Source organism: Stegostoma tigrinum, chromosome 32 (genome assembly GCF_030684315.1).
Source record: "Stegostoma tigrinum isolate sSteTig4 chromosome 32, sSteTig4.hap1, whole genome shotgun sequence".
Classification (NCBI taxonomy): Eukaryota; Metazoa; Chordata; class Chondrichthyes; order Orectolobiformes; family Stegostomatidae; genus Stegostoma; species Stegostoma tigrinum.
In genome coordinates this window covers 9235651-9253998 of record NC_081385.1, presented here as the reverse complement: position 1 = coordinate 9253998, position 18348 = coordinate 9235651, and the positions used below count along the sequence as shown (strand labels likewise).

Here is an 18348-nt window from a genome sequence, read left to right as displayed (position 1 = left end):
TCAACCAAACAAGATGTATAGAAAATGAAGGATGTCATTTCATAAAGTGTAAAGATACATGGCCAAGAAATTCCTCAGAGTGCTGACTTCACTTCACTACAAATCTGTTGGAGACTTTAAACTTTGTTCCATCTGAGGGGAATGGGAACAACACTGAGGAACTTCCCAGGTAATATGCCTTTATTATCACAGTCATATCGCAATCGCTTATCTGCTTGAAGTGGTAAATGTCTGGATACCAGCTCAGCTTTCATGATGTTTGTTGAGCACAGATGTCCACTGGATCTACCTGATCTGCCTTGGGGTAGATTCACTGACACCAATTATTCTTATTCCTGTTCATCTCAGTTCCTGTTACCGAGTGGTAAAGGATGCCTCTTCCTCAGCAGAAGAGATGCTCAGTTTTGATACAAAATAGATTTATTACACACTTAATGGCTACTTACATTCCATCTGGGTGACATGAGAGTCTCTTTGTAAGAGGTTAGGCTGGTCTGAAGAGTGAGTATATGTCAGGAAGGGTCAGTTAGCTGAGTTGGCTCTATGGGCTGGCTTGCAATCTGGAGTTATGCCCTCATCATGGGTTGAATTCCCTCACTGATGTAGGTTACAATGATGGGTTCCACTGAGGTGTCGTACCCCTCAAGTTACATCAAAACCAGTCATCCATTCCCTATTGAGCCAATAGTCCTTATTGATCAAGTGGCTGGTTTGTGATGTAGAGTCATGTCAACAACATGGGTTCAATTTCCACACCAGCTGACATTACTTTGATAGGTCCTCCCTCTCAACCTCTCTCCTTGCCTGAGGAGTGGTGACCCTCAGGTTAAAACAACCACCGAGTTGTCTCTCTCTTGAGTGAGGGAACAGCCTTGTGGGCTGCTAGAACTTTGGTGAATTGCCTTTCTTGCATTTTGTAAACAAGACTGGAACCAAACTAGAACTGGTCAGTACCTCCCAGGAACAGTCATTTATATCCTTCCGTGTGGAGCTTGTGACATCAGTTAACCCTTTCATGTATTAACAGGCTTTTTAAATAAACTCACTTAGACTGCAGGCTCGAGATTCAGGGGATCCTGTTTCATGACTAGAAGTGGGACCTCTGGCAGCCAAGTGACCCTATCCCACAATCCCAAGGGACAAGGTCATTCTAATAAACAGCTCAGGTGTCTGGTTGTTGTAAAGATGTCAGCCTTGGAAAATCAAGCCACAATATATGGCCCTTGTGGGGAACACTCTAGTCGAAAAGGTGAGCAGGAAGCAACTCCAAACACAACTCTTAGCAACCAAGCTCAGGAATAAGTAGGGAAGACATCTGTCCATCAGCCCTGACAGTCAGTACGTTTCATCTGGGGGGAGCCTGGACATGGGGTGATTGTGGGGGAAAGGTGCAAAAATAATTGGTGCACTAATTAATTTGTACATTACCTTCGCATCAAGATATCGATTTTATGATTGACATCTGGGTTAAGATTCACATGTGAAATTATTCCATTAGTGAGATAGTTAGCTTAGTTCTGTGGTTTGCTTATTAATATATAATTAGTTATGGACATGTACGCTAGTTTGAGAACAAGGCAATTAAGATTTGTTTGGCAGTACAGAACATGAGCATTACTGGAAAGGACAATTTGTCTTGGATTCATCAGGAAAATTCATAAGAATGTCAATTTACAGGCAAAAGCAGCATTTACATATGTGAGAGCAGAATTCTGATTAGTTGGCAAGCGGACTCTGGGTTTAGTAATGTTGCAATGGATGATGCATCAGGTAATGATGCTTGACAGTTTACTGAAATGTTTTGCTAAGTTTTAAACTCGGCTGGTTGACTCTGATTGGTCAAGGTATTGCCTGAAGAAACAAACCAGCAAAAGGCTACCAGCTATTTTGTTGAGTTGAATCAGGTGTAGTGGGTGTTCATGCTTTTTCTAAATGTAAAGAACAGGGCCTTGAGTATTAATATAGGTAGGTTCTGGTAAACTCAGCTGTCAAACATTGTGTGTGTCTGACGCAAAACTCTAAATTGGTTGTCAATGTAATTGTTTGCAAACTTAAGACTATTCAGCGAGTGTTGTCCAGTTGTGGATAGAAAGAACATACACACATCCTGCATCTGTCTCAACTCAACGAGATGGTTGACATTCATTTGCTGATTCATTTCTCAGGGCATTGCCTTGACTGAGAACAGTCTATCTACCTGGTTCAAAATTTAAACACTGTCTGGCAGCTCACTGTTAAAGATCATTCTCCATGGCAATTCCTCCACCAATCAGAGTCTCTCTGCCATCCAATCAGAACTCACCTCTCATGCAACCTGAAGACTGGTTTCCCCTTAAATTGATATTCTTGCTGATTGTCCTGATAAATGTAAGATGAAAAGCTTCTCAAAATGTGCCTTTTTCTCAGCAAAACACAAAGCTGTTAGCAGCCTAGAGTCTGTCAGGTTCTGCTTTTAGCAACCCTTCAATCTTCTAAAATGATGGTTTGCTGAAAAGTACTCAACTCTGTGTTTGGCCTCCAATTCTCTCTGTCATTTACTCAAACTTCTGCCAACAGGAGTTAAATACTTGAAAATCTGAAAGCTGGACAGATGCAGGATAGGAAGCAAGAAAAGTGACAAAGATTATAAGCAACAAATGGATGATCGAAGATGACAGAAAGGAAAGAAACTGTTCATGTTCACTGGTCCATTTTTTTGACAGAAACAGTTTGCCATTTTTATGTTTTCTTTGTAGTTTGTATGCAGGTGGACACTTTACAGAGGAGAGGTAGAGAGTGGGGTTATCTCAGGAGTGGAACATGATGTTGGGCAGAAGGCTAAGAGAAGGGGTTGGGGACGGTGGAAGGAGAAGCAGGTTAGAGAGGAGGGATTGTTGGAGAAATGGGTGAGGGGGGTCGGAATGTAGAAGATATGAGATGGCAGATGTAGGTAGTATGTGTGGAAGTGGGAGTAGAGAATGGAGAGAGGGCTAGGGTTTACAAGGGGGCAAGGAGTCTCGTGGGGAAAGCTTAAGGAAGGGAAGGGAAGGAGAGAGGGACAGAAGATTTGTGGCCAGCAAGGACGGAGGAGTTGGAGGAGAGAAGAGATGGAGTTGAAGGTTATTCTTCTCGAGTAACAGTGGCCTTCTGTATAGGTCGACCCTGCAAGAAGATGGCTGGCACCTTGTTTGGGCCTACCTTTAACGGCGACATGCACCCGCTGGTTAATGGAGTGTTGCTGCTGTACCAGAACACTGCAGACATACTCTCCCTCGTCCATCCCCTTCTGCACATCCATCAGCTTCAAGGTTCCATTCTCAAAAACCGCCTGCCTGTGATTGTCAGGAAGTAATATGGAGTCCTTGTACCATTTGATTGAGTAGTATGGATATCCAATCACCCGGCAGTTAATGAAGGTGTCTCTCCCAGCGATTGCAGTGATGTTCCTCATCGGGCGGATACTGGGCGAGCCTGTGGAAAGGGTTCCTGCATTAAAACACCACCAGCAGCATTCCATCACACAACATCAGCCTCCAGCTCAGTGATGCCTGCTTGTAAAATCTATGGTTAAAGGGATCCCCTCTTCTCCCACGGGTTTGTAAAAGAAAACTATTAGGTTCTGCAGGTTTTAGTAAACAGAGCAGTAATGTCCCACTGAACATGCCCATGGCTCTGAAGTCACGTTCATTTCAGAATGCAAGGCTTGGGTTTTGGAGGTGTTCTGTGCATGATGACACGTTGGTCATTAGTCAGCCACATTGGAACATCATTGAAAGACACCAATTACTACAGGGAGATCTCAGGCTAGACGGTCAACCCAGGCTCCTGCTACCCATTTCCAATCACAGTCTTAAAACAGTTGGCAGAGACCCCGAAAAGGCCAGTCTGCCCCAGTGTCCCGTCGAACCTTCTGCATCACCCATCCTAAATATCCCAGTCCCACCCGAGCAGCCCCAGTCCCTGCTCCGATCGCTAGATAGGGGACAGTGTAGTTCCAAAACCTGTCCAAACATCAGTGCAAGGGCTGGTACCGTTGACAACAGGATGACCTCATCAGAGCCACAGGTTATCAAATAAAAGTAAGTCACAATTTCACACAGGGCAAGTCAAGAGGACATGAAGAGCTGGTTTTGAGGAGTTTCACAGTGGCTCAGTGGTTAGCACTGCTGCCTCACAACAGGAACTGGGGTTTGATTCCAGCAACTGTCTGTGTGGAGTTTGCATAGTGTCCCCGGATTCCTCCCACAGTTCAAAGATATGCAGGGTCACTGGTGTGGCCATGGAAAATGCAGGGTGATAGGGTAGGTCTGGGTGGGATGCTTCTCGGAGGTCGGTGTGCACTCGGTGGGCCAAATAGCCTGCTTCCACACCGCTGCTATCCTATTTGTATGAGCATACACTACGTCTGAGTGAGCTTTTGTGGCACAATGGTAATGTCCCTACCTCTGAGCCATGTGGTCTGGGTTCAAGTTCCACCTGCTCCAGAGCCAAGCGCCAAAATATCCAAACAGATTGATTAAAAATATCTACACTTCACCTAAATGCTATTGTGCAGAAAACTTTCCCAACAGGAAAGGCAAAGAACACTGAAATCTCCAGCATCACGGGTGGATTAGCAATTGTGACATCACAGCCATAGCAACGTAACACTGTCATTGTGTGACATCATGGCGATAGCAACGTAACGCTGTCATTGTGTGACATCACAGCAATAGCAACGTAATGCTGTCATTGTGTGACATCACAGTGATAGCAATGCAACGCTGTCATTGTGTCACATCACGGCGATACGAACATAATACTGTCATCAATGATGAGTGTGGTGTACTGCAAGTTACAAACGCACTGCAGGGGCGGTTGTATTAAGTGACAGCTTTTCTTGAACAGTGAACAAGTGATGGAAGACTTTGAGAGAAGACCAGATTGCAAGGACAAAGCAGCTCAATGCAGGGACAGTAAGTGTATCGCGACTGGATTCCTTCGGGTGTTCAGGGAGTTGGTGATTTTACTGATCAAACAAAATCACTGGGAGACCCCTCATTCAGTACAACAAAGAAAATTTGGGCCTTCCAAGATCCAATTGTTGTGTTATTCATTTGTTTTAGTAATAATCATCAAAAAGCTACAAGGAAATTTGGTCTGTCAGTTTATCGCAGTTGGCAGGTTGGAAGCATTAATTAGTCCACTGCAATTGAGGAATTAACTTGCACCTCTCAGGAATGCAATTACCCTTGAAAGATCCAAGATAATGATCCCCCGAACATGCTTGAAGTAATCACACTTCCCCAGTACAATAGTCAGGGGAAAAAAAATCAAAACTTCAAGCAAAATTAAATTAAAATTCCATTTAAGGCATCAAAATGGGACAGTGCCTCTTTAAATGCGCTGCTTGCTAAAACATGACTGTGTGCGATAAACCATAAAGGAGGTGGAGGGGAACCCAAGCATATAGTGTACACAACATGAACAAAAATTAAAATTCAAACCACAGGCTTGTCAAATTTGTTTTGAAAAACTCCAGACCAATGGCTTGTGAAGCTGGTTCCAGTAACATTCACAGCCCAATGAACAGTGGAAATCCTTAGAAAGGTGCCTACAGGAGACGAGCCTGTAGAGCTAAGAGGAAAGGCCCTCTGAGCTCGACATGGATTGTTCTAAATGGAACAACTCACCTTTTCTACCATGGTCAGTCCCTGGGCCTGAAACCATGTGGCTCAAGTTGACCAGAACAAGCCTGAGGCCTGTATTGCCTCCGTGGCACGCAGATTTTCCCCAGGTTTCCTAAAGCAGGAGTTACATAGAGAATTGGCCTAACCGCTGGGTTTCTGCAATTGCAAGGGATGCATGAGATATCTGCTGACCTAATTTTGGGTTGGATGTCATTCTTATACCTTTCAGCTGTGGGACATTAGTGACCAAAAGTTGACCCATTGGGCTTATGTTACACATACAAATTGGGGGCAGTGATAATCCATTTCTATAGCACCGTGTCTTCACTCTAGTTGTAGGTGTAAATTAATCCTCAGTTTTAAGGCTATAGTTAATTGTGTATTTTGGTTGAAAGTTTCTTTAACCAATGGCAGTGTCAAATGTAGTGTTCTAATGTCAACTTCACAGATGAATGGAAGAGCCCATGATGAAAATTCATGCCAGTCATTCTTAACCAGGCTTAACTGGCGTTCATTTATTCTGGGTGCTACATTACTGCAAGTGGTGACAATATAAAGGTTTCCTATCTCTCTCACGAGTGCCTGCTATAGGCCGTGTAAAAAGCAAGGTGTTTTGGGTAATGGATACCCTCGATTGGTCCAGCAAAAATAAATAGGGTTAATCTTTTGCTGGCATGTCTGGTTCTAATCTAAGGAAAGCCTCTTGAGATACATATGGGCTCTTAGATCATAAAAGTAGCCTTAGGAATGGAGCATTCAAACTGGGGTTTACTGTGCCAACTGCTGTCGTGCCAACTATTTAAATCCTTTCTATGAGCACTCAGAACTTGGAGATGGTAAAGGTGCATAACTCTCTCTGTAGGTGGAAGTGGATTCTGAGTTCACATCCAGCAAGAGATTGAAACACCCTGAGCAAAATCATGTCTCCCAAGCTCTCAGTTTGAATGTCACCATTTCTCTAGAGGTTAGGTCTATTTCCTTGCCGACAATTCTAAGTGTCATACACGTTTCCGGTTGATGACACTCAAGAGCAAAGACAGTGCCTGACTCAGATCATGAGGTGTATCACCCATGGCTCTGGGAGCTGAGCGGGGAAGGAAATGCGACCCCAACGCGAACATGGGAGGAAATTATCCCATCACCAAAGACAGGAATGCATTCGCATGATTATTTATTTAAGGAGGGAATGCAGCTCTTTGAAGAAAGATCAAACAAACATAAGCTTGGAATGAAATAAGCAGTTAACACAACACACTTCACAACAGAAATTATCCTATCGGATATTGAAAAGTAGACAGGCACCTCTTACGTTTATTCGCGCTTGATATTCGGCGCTGCCGACCAGGTTTCTTGCTGCGCAGCGGTAAACCCCTCCATCTTTGATCTGTGGGTTGGTGACATTCATGTGGCTAACGGCGGTGCCATCTGTCAGCGTGTACTGGTTAGTCCGGTGGCTGCTATCTCTGACGATCAACTCATCGTCCAGTGTCCAGGTGAGGGTAGGCGGAGGGGCACCCTTGGCAGTGCACATGAGGAAGAACTGCTCACCCGGGTTCACCACTTTTTCACTGAAGGATGAAATGATCCGGGGTGTTCCGTCTGCAGGGAAGGGTAACAGAGAGCTAAAGTAAATCAAAGGAATGGATAAATTTGTTGCCCCTTCTTCATGAATGGAGCAGCCTTTAGGAAAATCTACAGAAATGTGTTCATGACGTCAGTGTCCAATTGCAGTCATTGATTTTTTTTAATCAAAACACAAAACAGAACCTTGCCTGTTTGTTCTGACAAATGGATTTCAGGAAGAGTGTAAGACTTTGTATTACCAGGAATACTCCTGGGTCAGTTATGTTAGCAGTTGTAAAGGGAAAATAATGTGGGTTTGCCCTGTAACATGGTGTATTATCTAATGTAGCAATGTTTATAATATCTCCCATAGCAAAGAAACTAGGCACGGGATATCATGGTATTGAAGAGTCCAACAGATATTTGTTACAATTAACTATTACATTCTTTAGGCACATTAGTGGTGGGCTAATTTTACACTATTGTAAGAACCATATATTTTAATTTTGTGTCTACAAAAACAGTAGACTGCAAGGAGAAAAAAAGAACTGTTGCTAAAAAAAGCGGATTTACCAGATGGCTGCATAATTTCACAGGAAGGAATTTGATACCTATTGTGAACTTGTTTTTGTGTGATTGTGAGTTCTTACAATGTGCAGACTATCAGGAGCCAAGGGACTATTTACCAGTGAAGCTGACTCGTTCTCAGTTAGCTGAGCAGTTTGGAATAGGAAATAAGTTATAAGCGAGAGAGAGGGAGAGAAAGACTCAGACGAATGTGCTATTGGTCTCCCTAGCAGAAGCTGCCTGTTCTCTGCAGTAAGAAACTCAATTTAATTTTAAGAAAACCAGTTCACTTTTCTGTAGCAGTTGCTGTGAACTGTGCCTTTTGAAGTTAGAGACATTTTGCACATGAATAAGTTGCTCTGTACTTACTTCAAATAATTGGAAGTTTCCAGTGAAAGACAATTGAATACTATAGGCCTGAGCAGCCAAAGCAGGGTCATCACAAAACTGGAATCAGGGAAGAAAATACCACAAAACTGACTATCAATGTTTTCTATTTCTGCCAATAACCTATTTTTCCCATTTGTTTATCTGTGTCTGTGTGTGTAAGGAGGAGATTATAAGGCGATTAGCGATTTAGTTAGTTGTGTTTTATACAAGTAATTTTTATCTGTTTATCTGTGGCTATAATATAATTACTTGCAATATATAATAACTCTTAGTCAGTACAGAAACCTGGTCTTTCTATCAACTTGCTAGGGAAGTCAGGTAAATTGGTGCACTGCGCTTACCTTAAAAAAAACTTTAACATTAAGTATGAAAATTGAGTAGGGCTCAATTTACAGTATGCTACCCCAGAGCATCCTAAAAATGTTACAATACAACAGAGGAACATGCTTCCAGTAGACGGTCATGCTTCAAGTGGTCCTGGGGTAAGATTGAGATTGAGACCTTTATACATTCAGGTCACATGCCAGTTGAGTGACGATATCATGAGCATGTCGTTTACAGGCTTATTGACAGTCTGACTGTGAGATAAAGCATGAGAGAAAAGGCTCTGGTAAGTGATTCAACAGTTCTGCAGATATCGTAACCCCTCACAAAAAATAAATAAATTTACCTTCTGCATCCTACTCCAGCCTCTTCCTCATTCACCATGTCCTTCCTGAACCCTTGCCCTGTCTATACAGTTCAGCCTGTTTGGGAAAGCTGGCTCTGCTCAATGTTAAGAATGGCCTCTGGCACAGGTAACATCATCCTGTGTCTCATTCACAGAAAAACATTTAGCCGATGACCTTGATGTGTCCAAAATTTCCAATTTCTGTCAGCCAGATCAGGGAGAAAAAGAAGCAGCATAACCTCCTAGCTCCATTTCAGGATCAACAACAACATACCCCATCCCCAACTACATCACCATTCTATTCCCCGCCTTGGCCAGTTTCCACCAATTGGGGGTAAGAGCAGTGGGCTATGCCTATTCTCTGAAGTGAATTTTTACAATGCCAATATAAGGCATCTGATTTCCCATGCCACATATGCCTCTAATGTTCAGAAAGGTGCTATCCCCTTGTCTTCAATTAGAAACTTTTGCTGAACATGCTCAAACGCGTCCTGGGTTGGATAGGATGTGGTGTGATGATGCTATGGGCTGTAAGAGGGGTATTTTGTCCTGGTGATTTTTTTTGTGAACGGAAATTGAAATCAGAGCTGCCAGCTGGTCTATTCAAAGCCCATAAAGTAAACAGATTGTGAGGCCTTGGGATTATTTTTATAAAGGTTACAACAATAGAAGCAGCCTGAATGGGTACGGTCAAGCTCCTACAGAACCAGGATTTTTAGTTTTAGTTTTTCAGTAGCAGTTGTTGCTGGGTTCTTGAAGCTAAGTTTAGAAATAGTAATACATCTGTCCCTGTTACTGCCTCTCTCTTGCACAGCTTTCTCATGACGTTTTTCCTCCCGGACTGGAGAATTGTGTGTGAGAAAATTTATTTTATTGAACTTGCCTTTGCCAAGAGTGCATTTATGGGAATGTTACGATATTAGAACAGTTATTCATAGTGGTTAATGCATCTATTATTTTGTTAAGCATTTCGAAAGAAGTTCCAGCTAAGTCAATTCTTTGATTTTTTAAAATTTTGTCTGTATTTTAACTATAGTGTAAAAATAATGTGTGTTTTGTTTAACTTTGAGTAGTTCGACCAATCGAATTGCATCTGGAACTCAGTGCCTCACACTTGCCTTTAAAATAAAGAAGTGAGGATCTGGTCTGCCTTCTGAATATATTTTGAGGGGATTTGCTCCATGCCAGTGGTTGATGATGGGAACAGCAACATCTGCGATCTCCTCTCGGAGTTACACACACCAACCTGATTTGGAATAATGCTCATGATCCTTCCCTGTCGCTGGGACAACATCTTGGAAATCTCTCCCTGGCAGAATTGTGGGTGTTCCCACAACCACATGGGCTGTGGTGGTTTCAAGAAGGGCAATTAGAGGCTGGGTAACTAATGCCAACCTAGTCATTGTTGCCCTCATCCCAAAAATGAATTAAAGAAAAATATTTGATCGTTGCGCCTTGGCTTCTTTTTGAGAAGTCTGTACCTTCTAACACGATGATGGAGAAGTCCTGTGCAGTTTGGGATTTCCTGCTGGCAAAGCACTGGTAGGCTCCCGAGTGACTCTTCTGGGCAGATGTAATCAGCAAAGTGTCGTTATTGCTCCCTCGGACAGAGATGTAACCATCAGGGACGATGAGCTCAGTGTCCCTGTACCACCTGATGACATACTCAGGAGAACCCAGCACACTGCACGACAGAATGACAGTGCTGCCAATTCCAGTTTTCAGTTTCTTTGGAGTCACTGTTACCCGCAGTGGATCTGCAAAAGGAGCAGAAATACAAAGCAAAGATGATGACTTCAGTTGAGTATAGCAATTGAATATATCAGTGTCTCACACACCTACAGGTGCCATTTTCTGATTGTACACCCTCGAGTTCAAATCCAACATTCGTGATGGAATATAAACAAACTCATCATTGAACAACGCATGGGAGGAGGCTATTCAGCCCTATAAATCTGTGCTAGCTCTTTTACACACCAATCTTATTGGTGCCATAGTCATCCTCTTTCCCTGCTCCCCGTCTTCTTCAGGAATTTGTACTTATCATTTTTGGTAGCCAAGGGATACACAGCTGTGCAGATTAGTGGGAAACACTCTCTGCCTTTGTTCAATAGCTGGGAAAAATTCCTGCGCAACAGTAAGGAGTTGTTGATGGAGAAAATTGAAGTGATAGGAACATAAAAGTGTAGTAATGTAATCCAACAGTGGGCAAGTCTGGTGGGTGTGACAGAAAATCTGACAAGTGTGAGTACATTTAAACTATTTGGTTTCCATTTCTGTAATGAGCATCTCATTTCTACAAATTAGATTAAAGCACTTAGTAGCAATCAAAGTCCAGTGACATAAAACTACATTCAGAACTACATGGGGCTCTGTGCTTACACAGGGTTCAATTCCACCCTCCGACAATTGTCTGTGTATGGTTTGCACATTATCCCCGTTTTCTCCAGGCGCTCCGGTTTCCTCCCCCTGTCCAAAGATGTGCAGGTTCGATCAATTAGCCATGGGCAATGTAGAGTTACAGGGATGGGGTAGGTCTTGTAGGATGCTCTTTGGATGGTCAGTATGGACCCAATGGGCTGAACACCCTGGTTCTGCACGGTAGGAATCCTGTGATGAATTTATGGCACAGATGCAGACCATTCAGCCTTCCTGGGTGCTGCTGGTTTTTTTCTGGTGCACCAGAATCTCTTCACATTCTACTTTGTCTCATAGGTAGACGCAGTCATGGTGACCCACCCATGATCCCTACATTATTCCTGTCTTCCAGCATAAAGCACTGACCCTTTCAATGTCAATGAGTACCTGGTGGCGCAGCACAATGCTTTTCAGTCTACAGTAATCCCTCACATTATGACAGCCAGTGCAACATTCACTTTCATATGTCACAGACACAATACCACGAGCTGTCAGGATGAGAAATCCACCTTCCTTTTGTAGAACGCATCACATAATTCTGGAGCACTTGGCATGTCAGCACTGTCGGATGATCCACCAGCACTAAAGGGATCATGGCGATGCCGGTGTCCTGCACTGATGTCCCAGCAAATTGCTCATATTTGTTAAAATAAAATATTAAACCACTTATTTAAAAATTTATCTCCTACATATTGCATTGTGTTCTGCCTCACTAACACACCTCTGCCTCCCTTATTGAAATGATAAAAGAAATAGGGAAGGGGGTGTAGGGACAGCGTGTTAATTTTGCTCCCACATTGGATGGAATGTATTAAATTGATCTCCTCCCGTAGTCCTGTTCCCTTCCTGTACGTATCAGAGCCAAAATCTACTAATAGACTTTTTTTTTGGCTAATGGTGGATTTTCCTTCCAAAGACTGCTAACATGTTGTCAAACAAGAAGCCTGAATGTTTGTAAATTAAGTTTGTTGGAAATTCCTACCCATTGATTCATTGCTGATATCCAAACGTTTGTCAGTTTTATTTCAATGTGATTGCTGTTGGCCTGTGATAACTGCTTAACGAAGTCCAAGCTGCATCTTTGCCTGTTTCCTTTCAAATTGCACTGCATTTGCACTTTGAAAACAAAATATTGTGCATTTCCAAATTATGCAGCGATGTTGGTAAGATTGTCAGGCCTGCCAATTGGGAGATGGAAGGGTCCAGCGTTTGGGCAAATGAAGCGATCCAAAATTTGGATAGAAAGAGAACAGAAATTTCTGGAAAAGCTCAGCAGGTCTGGCAGCATCTGTGGAGAGAAATCAGAGTTAACGTTTCGGGTTCAGTGACCCTTCCTCAGAACTCAGCACTTGGGTGGGTCTGATTCTGAAAGTGAAGAGTGAAACCGACGATGCACTGACCCCTCAGGCTAATGAAGGTGGATAAATTCCCCCTCAGTGTCTCAAAGTGAATGTTAAGAACAGTTCAAACGCACAAGGGGTACAGGCCTACGTTTTTAGTGGATGTGACACCTTGGGCAAAAAAAAACACCAAAACACCAGATTTCTGATATACTTATTAAACTCAAATGTGAGACAGAAGGACAGAGACTTATGTTTTGCTATTCTTTCTGGGACTGTGGTTATCACTGGCTGGGCCAGCATTTATTGCCTAGCCCTATTTGTCCTTGAGAGGTTGGCAGCGAGCTGCCTTAGCACATAGAAAACAGAACATAGAACAGTACAGTACAGGTCCTTCAGCCCACAATGTTGTGCCAAACTTTTACCCTGAACCTAAGGTCTGTCTAGCCTCCACCCCTACCTTATACTATCATCCATATGCCTATCTAATAGCTGCTCAAATGCCCCTAGTGAGGCCAACTCCATTACCCTCTCCTGCAATGCATTCCACGCCCCTACCACTCTCTGATTAAAGAACGTACCTCTGACTTCTCCCCGATATCTACCTGCACTCACTTTAAAATTATGCCCTCTCACAATAGCTACCGCTACCCTAGGAAAAAGTCTCTGGCTGTCCACTCTATCTATACCTCTGACCATTTTGTACACCTCTGTCAAGTCACCTCTCATCCTTAGCCATTCCAAAGAGAAAAGCCCTTGCTTTCTCAATCTGCTATTAAGACCTTCCCTCCATTCCAGGCAACATCCTGGTAAATCTCTTCTGCACCTTTTCCGGCCTTCTTGAACCGCCACAGTCCAGTTGGTTAGGTAGGCCCACAATGCCACTGGTGACAGTGTTCTACAATGCTGACCCAGAGACTCTGAACAAAAGGCAATGCATTTCCAAGTCAGGATGGTGTGTGACTTGGAAAGGAAATCGCAGGTGGTGGTGTTCCCATGTAACTGCTGTCAATGTTCTTCTCACTTGAAGTGGTTGTGAGTTTGGAAGGTGCTGTCTGAGGAACTTTGGTGAATTTCTACAGCGCATCTCTCATTCTGTTATACCCACTGTTAATCAGCATCGATGGTGGAAAGACTTCATCAGAAGGGTATAGGCCCGAAACGTCAGCTTTTGTGCTCCTAAGATGCAGCTTGGCCTGTTGTGTTCATCCAGCTCCACATTTTTATATCTCGGATTCTCCAGCATCTGCAGTTCCCATTATCTTGCTCGTCAAAGATGTTGCTTTATAATGGATGGTGTCAAGTTTCTTGAGTTTTGTTGGAGCTGTGCCCATCAGGCAAGTACAAGCACTCCATCACACTCCTGCCTTGTGACTTGTAGATGATGGACAGGCTTTGGGGAGTCAGCAGGCAAGTTTTTTGCTGCAGGATTCCTAGTCTCTGACCTGCTCTTATTGCCACTGTGTTTATGCAGCTGGTTCAGTTCAGTTTCTGGTCAATGCAAACCCTCAGGACGAGAAAAGTGGGGAATTCAATGGGAAAGACAATGCCATCGAATGTCAAAGGGCAATGATCAGTTTGTCTCTTGATGGTGATAGTCACTGACTGATATTTACACTGTGAAAGTGTTACTTGCCACCTGTCTGTGCAATCCTGGATATTGTCCGGATCATGCTGCATTTGGACATGGACTGCTTGAGTGTTTGAAGAGTTGCAAATGCTGTTGACCATTACGCAATCATTAGCCAGTGTTTCCATTTCTGACCTTATGCTGGAGGGAAGGTTATTGATGAAGCAGCTGAAGATGCTTGGGTGAAGGACACTACCATGAGGAAGTCCTCGAGCTGAGCTGACTGACCTTCACAACCACAACCATTTTCCTTTACCTCTTTTGACAGGCATGTCCCAAGCCACCAGAGAGTTTTCCTTCAATTCCCATTACACAAGTGCAAAATCACAGAATTTTTCAGCACAGAAGGAGGATATCACGTCTCTACCGGCTCCCGAAACATCTACACAGCTAATCCCATTCTCCAGCCCTTTCTCTGTAGTCCTCTAAATTGATCATTTTCAATACATATCCAGCTCTCCTTTAAAACCTCCTATGGAATCCCCGTCCAGCATTCTCCCAGGCATCACATTCTAAATCCGAACATCTCTGAGTAAAAATGATTCTCCTCATCTCACTCCTAGCTCTCTTGCTGACAAGGTTAAAGTGTGACCCTCTAGTTTCTGACATACCAGCTAGTGGAAGTACAATATCCTTCTTTACTCTGTCAATACTGTACACAATTTTGAAGGGCACTTCTTAATCTTCTCTGCTGGTCATTTACCGTGTGGCCTGCAGAGAAAGCTGAGCAGATCTTACCTATGACTTTAATGATTTCGGTAACTTCCGCTGAGCCGAAGGTGTTTGTCACTTCGCAGATGTACATCCCGCTGTCCTCCACATGTAGGTTGTTGATCGTCAGGCCTGTAATACGCTTTGTCCATCGGCTATCGACTGGCAACGGCCTGTTGTCTTTCAGCCAGCGGATCACAGGGTTTGGATAACCTGAAGCGATGCATGGAAGCTCCATGGTTTCTCCAGTTTTAACTTCTTTGGACTGAAAACTGTCCAACACTGTAGGTGCTGATTCCATTGGATCTGCAGGTAGAAACCAAGTAAATGGTGGGTAGAGGGTAACTAATCAGCATTCATCACTCAAAACTTTTTACGACTTCAATTTCATTGATCATTACATTAAAGGATAGGAAAAACAGAGGAGGGAAGAAAGGATGGGCAAAATAATTGGTGATACAGTGAGTACAAAGGTGTTCCATTTCCTTGAATGGAATTAAGGATTGGGATTGATCCAATGTTTAACTCACTCAAAGCTGAATGTCCAAACACCTGCCATTTGTTTGATGTATATACTTTATTGTTCCCCTCAAAACACAGCACTAACCACAAATGTTTCCAAATTCTAAACTTTAAAGTTAGTTGCCAAGCTGTGTCACTCCTTTGTCAAAGCACTCTGCAGGATGGCATTGAATCAATAACACAACTAAAATGCAATGTTCCACAGAAATTCACCAAAGCTCCTTACAAAGACCCTTCCAACCCCACGACCACTTCAGTTAGAAGGACAAGGACAGCAGGTATTTGGAAACACCATCACCTGCAAGTTCCCTTCTACGCCACTCACATCTTGACTTGGAAATATAACGCCATTTCTTCAGTGTCACTGCGTCAAAGTCCTGGAATTCCCTCCCTAACAGCACAGAGAGTGTAACTGCAGCAAATGAATGACAATGGTTGAAGAAGGCAGCTGACCACCACCTTCTCAAGGGTGACTAGAGATGGGCAATTAATGTTGGACCAACCATCCAATGAATGAATGTTACCAACATTTCTCAGTGAGCAGCAGTATTGGAGGATGCTCCACCAGAGGTCATAGTTGTTTTAACTTGAAAATTAATTCACGGTGTCCATGATAGGAGCTAAGAGGATTTTTCTTGACTATTAGTACGTATCATTTTAATGTGACAAAGTCCATAACAATTTAAACTTTAAGCAATTAGGGATTATTTCATTCCTCAAGCTGGGGTTAGTTCCTGAGCTCCCAATGAGCAGTAAATTTATCCAAGATCATAAAATGTGAGGCTGGATGAACACAGCAGGCCCAGCAGCATCTCAGGAGCACAAAAGCTGACGTTTCGGGCCTAGACCCTTCATCAGAGAGGGGGATGGGGTGAGGGTTCTGGAATAAATAGGGAGAGAGGGGGAGGCGGACCGAAGATGGAGAGAAAAGAAGATAGGTGGAGAGGAGAGTATAGGTGGGGAGGTAGGGAGGGGATAGGTCAGTCCAGGGAAGACGGACAGGTCAAGGAGGTGGGATGAGGTTAGTAGGTAGGAGATGGAGGTGCGGCTTGGGGTGGGAGGAAGGGATGGGTGAGAGGAAGAACAGGTTAGGGAGGCAGAGACAGGTTGGACTGGTTTTGGGATGCAGTGGGTGGAGGGGAAGAGCTGGGCTGGTTGTGTGGTGCAGTGGGGGGAGGGGACGAACTGGGCTGGTTTTGGGATGCGGTGGGGGAAGGGGAGATTTTGAAGCTGGTGAAGTCCACATTGATACCATTGGGCTGCAGGGTTCCCAAGCGGAATATGAGTTGCTGTTCCTGCAACCTTCGGGTGGCATCATTGTGGCACTGCAGGAGGCCCATGATGGACATGTCATCTAGAGAATGGGAGGGGGAGTGGAAATGGTTTGCGACTGGGAGGTGCAGTTGTTTATTGCGAACCGAGCGGAGGTGTTCTGCAAAGCGGTCCCCAAGCCTCCGCTTGGTTTCCCCAATGTAGAGGAAGTGTCGGAGGATGATGCGTTGTATCCGGAGGTTGGTGTCCTCCGACACTTCCGCCATCTACAATCCGACCCCACCACCCAAGACATTTTTCAATCCCCAGCCCTGTCTGCTTTCCGGAGAGACCACTCTCTCCGTGACTCCCTTGTTCGCTCCACACTGCCCTCCAACCCCACCACACCGGGCACCTTCCCCTGCAACCGCAGGAAATGCTACACTTGCCCCCACACCTCCTCCCTCACCCCCATCCCAGGCCCCAAGATGACATTCCACATTAAGCAGAGGTTCACCTGCACATCTGCCAATGTGGTATACTGCATCCAATGTACCCGGTGTGGCTTCCTCTACATTGGGGAAACCAAGCGGAGGCTTGGGGACTGCTTTGCAGAACACCTCCGCTCGGTTCGCAATAAACAACTGCACCTCCCAGTCGCAAACCATTTTAACTCCCCCTCCCATTCTCTAGATGACATGTCCATCATGGGCCTCCTGCAGTGCCACAATGATGCCACCCGAAGGTTGCAGGAACAGCAACTCATATTCCGCTTGGGAACCCTGCAGCCCAATGGTATCAATGTGGACTTCACCAGCTTCAAAATCTCCCCTTCCCCCACCGCATCCCAAAACCAGCTCAGTTCGTCCCCTCCCCCCGCTGCACCACACAACCAGCCCAGCTCTTCCCCTCCACCCACTGCATCCCAAAACCAGTCCAACCTGTCTCTGCCTCCCTAACCTGTTCTTCCTCTCATCCATCCCTTCCTCCCACCCCAAGCCGCACCTCCATCTCCTACCTACTAACCTCATCCCACCTCCTTGACCTGTCCGTCTTCCCTGGACTGACCTATCCCCTCCCTACCTCCCCACCTATACTCTCCTCTCCACCTATCTTCTTTTCTCTCCATCTTCGGTCCGCCTCCCCCTCTCTCCCTATTTATTCCAGAACCCTCACCCCATCCCCCTCTCTGATGAAGGATCTAGGCCCAAAACGTCAGCTTTTGTGCCCCTGAGATGCTGCTGGGCCTGCTGTGTTCATCCAGCCTCACATTTTATTATCTTGGATTCTCCAGCATCTGCAGTTCCCATTATCACTGAGTAAGTTTATCCACCATGCTTCATACTTTGAGCTTTTACAAACAGTGGGCCTCAAAAGTGCCTGACAGCAGCTAATCGCTAATTATTTTGCTGTTTTGAAATGGGCTCTACCACCCGGGGAGAATCCAGAGCGAAGGAAAAGGGACAAAATTGAAAACAGTAACAAAGTGGCACAAATTCAAAGCAATCAGTAGACTATTAAAAATTGACATGAGGAAAATGTTTTTCTGTAGCATGCAGTTAGGGTCTAAAAAGCACTGCCTCAGTCCGTGATGGAGGTGGGTTCAATCAAGGTATTTGAAAGAGGGTGAGTCAGTTA

At 44.4% G+C, this 18348-nt stretch overlaps 1 protein-coding gene across 4 annotated transcripts in view; it reads right to left on the bottom strand.

Annotated features, from left to right (window-relative positions):
• The window catches only part of dscaml1 (Down syndrome cell adhesion molecule like 1), a 564629-nt gene that overhangs the window by 197586 nt on the left and 348695 nt on the right, over positions 1-18348 (bottom strand). For all 4 annotated transcript variants that reach the window (XM_059638968.1, XM_048562212.2, XM_059638969.1 and 1 more), the window contains 4 exons: positions 14965-15243; positions 10320-10595; positions 6951-7247; positions 3178-3450 (listed from right to left, as the gene is read on the bottom strand). In XM_059638968.1, coding sequence (XP_059494951.1) covers positions 3178-3450; positions 6951-7247; positions 10320-10595; positions 14965-15243 — 1125 coding nt within the window. The remainder of the gene's footprint in view (positions 1-3177; positions 3451-6950; positions 7248-10319; positions 10596-14964; positions 15244-18348) is intronic.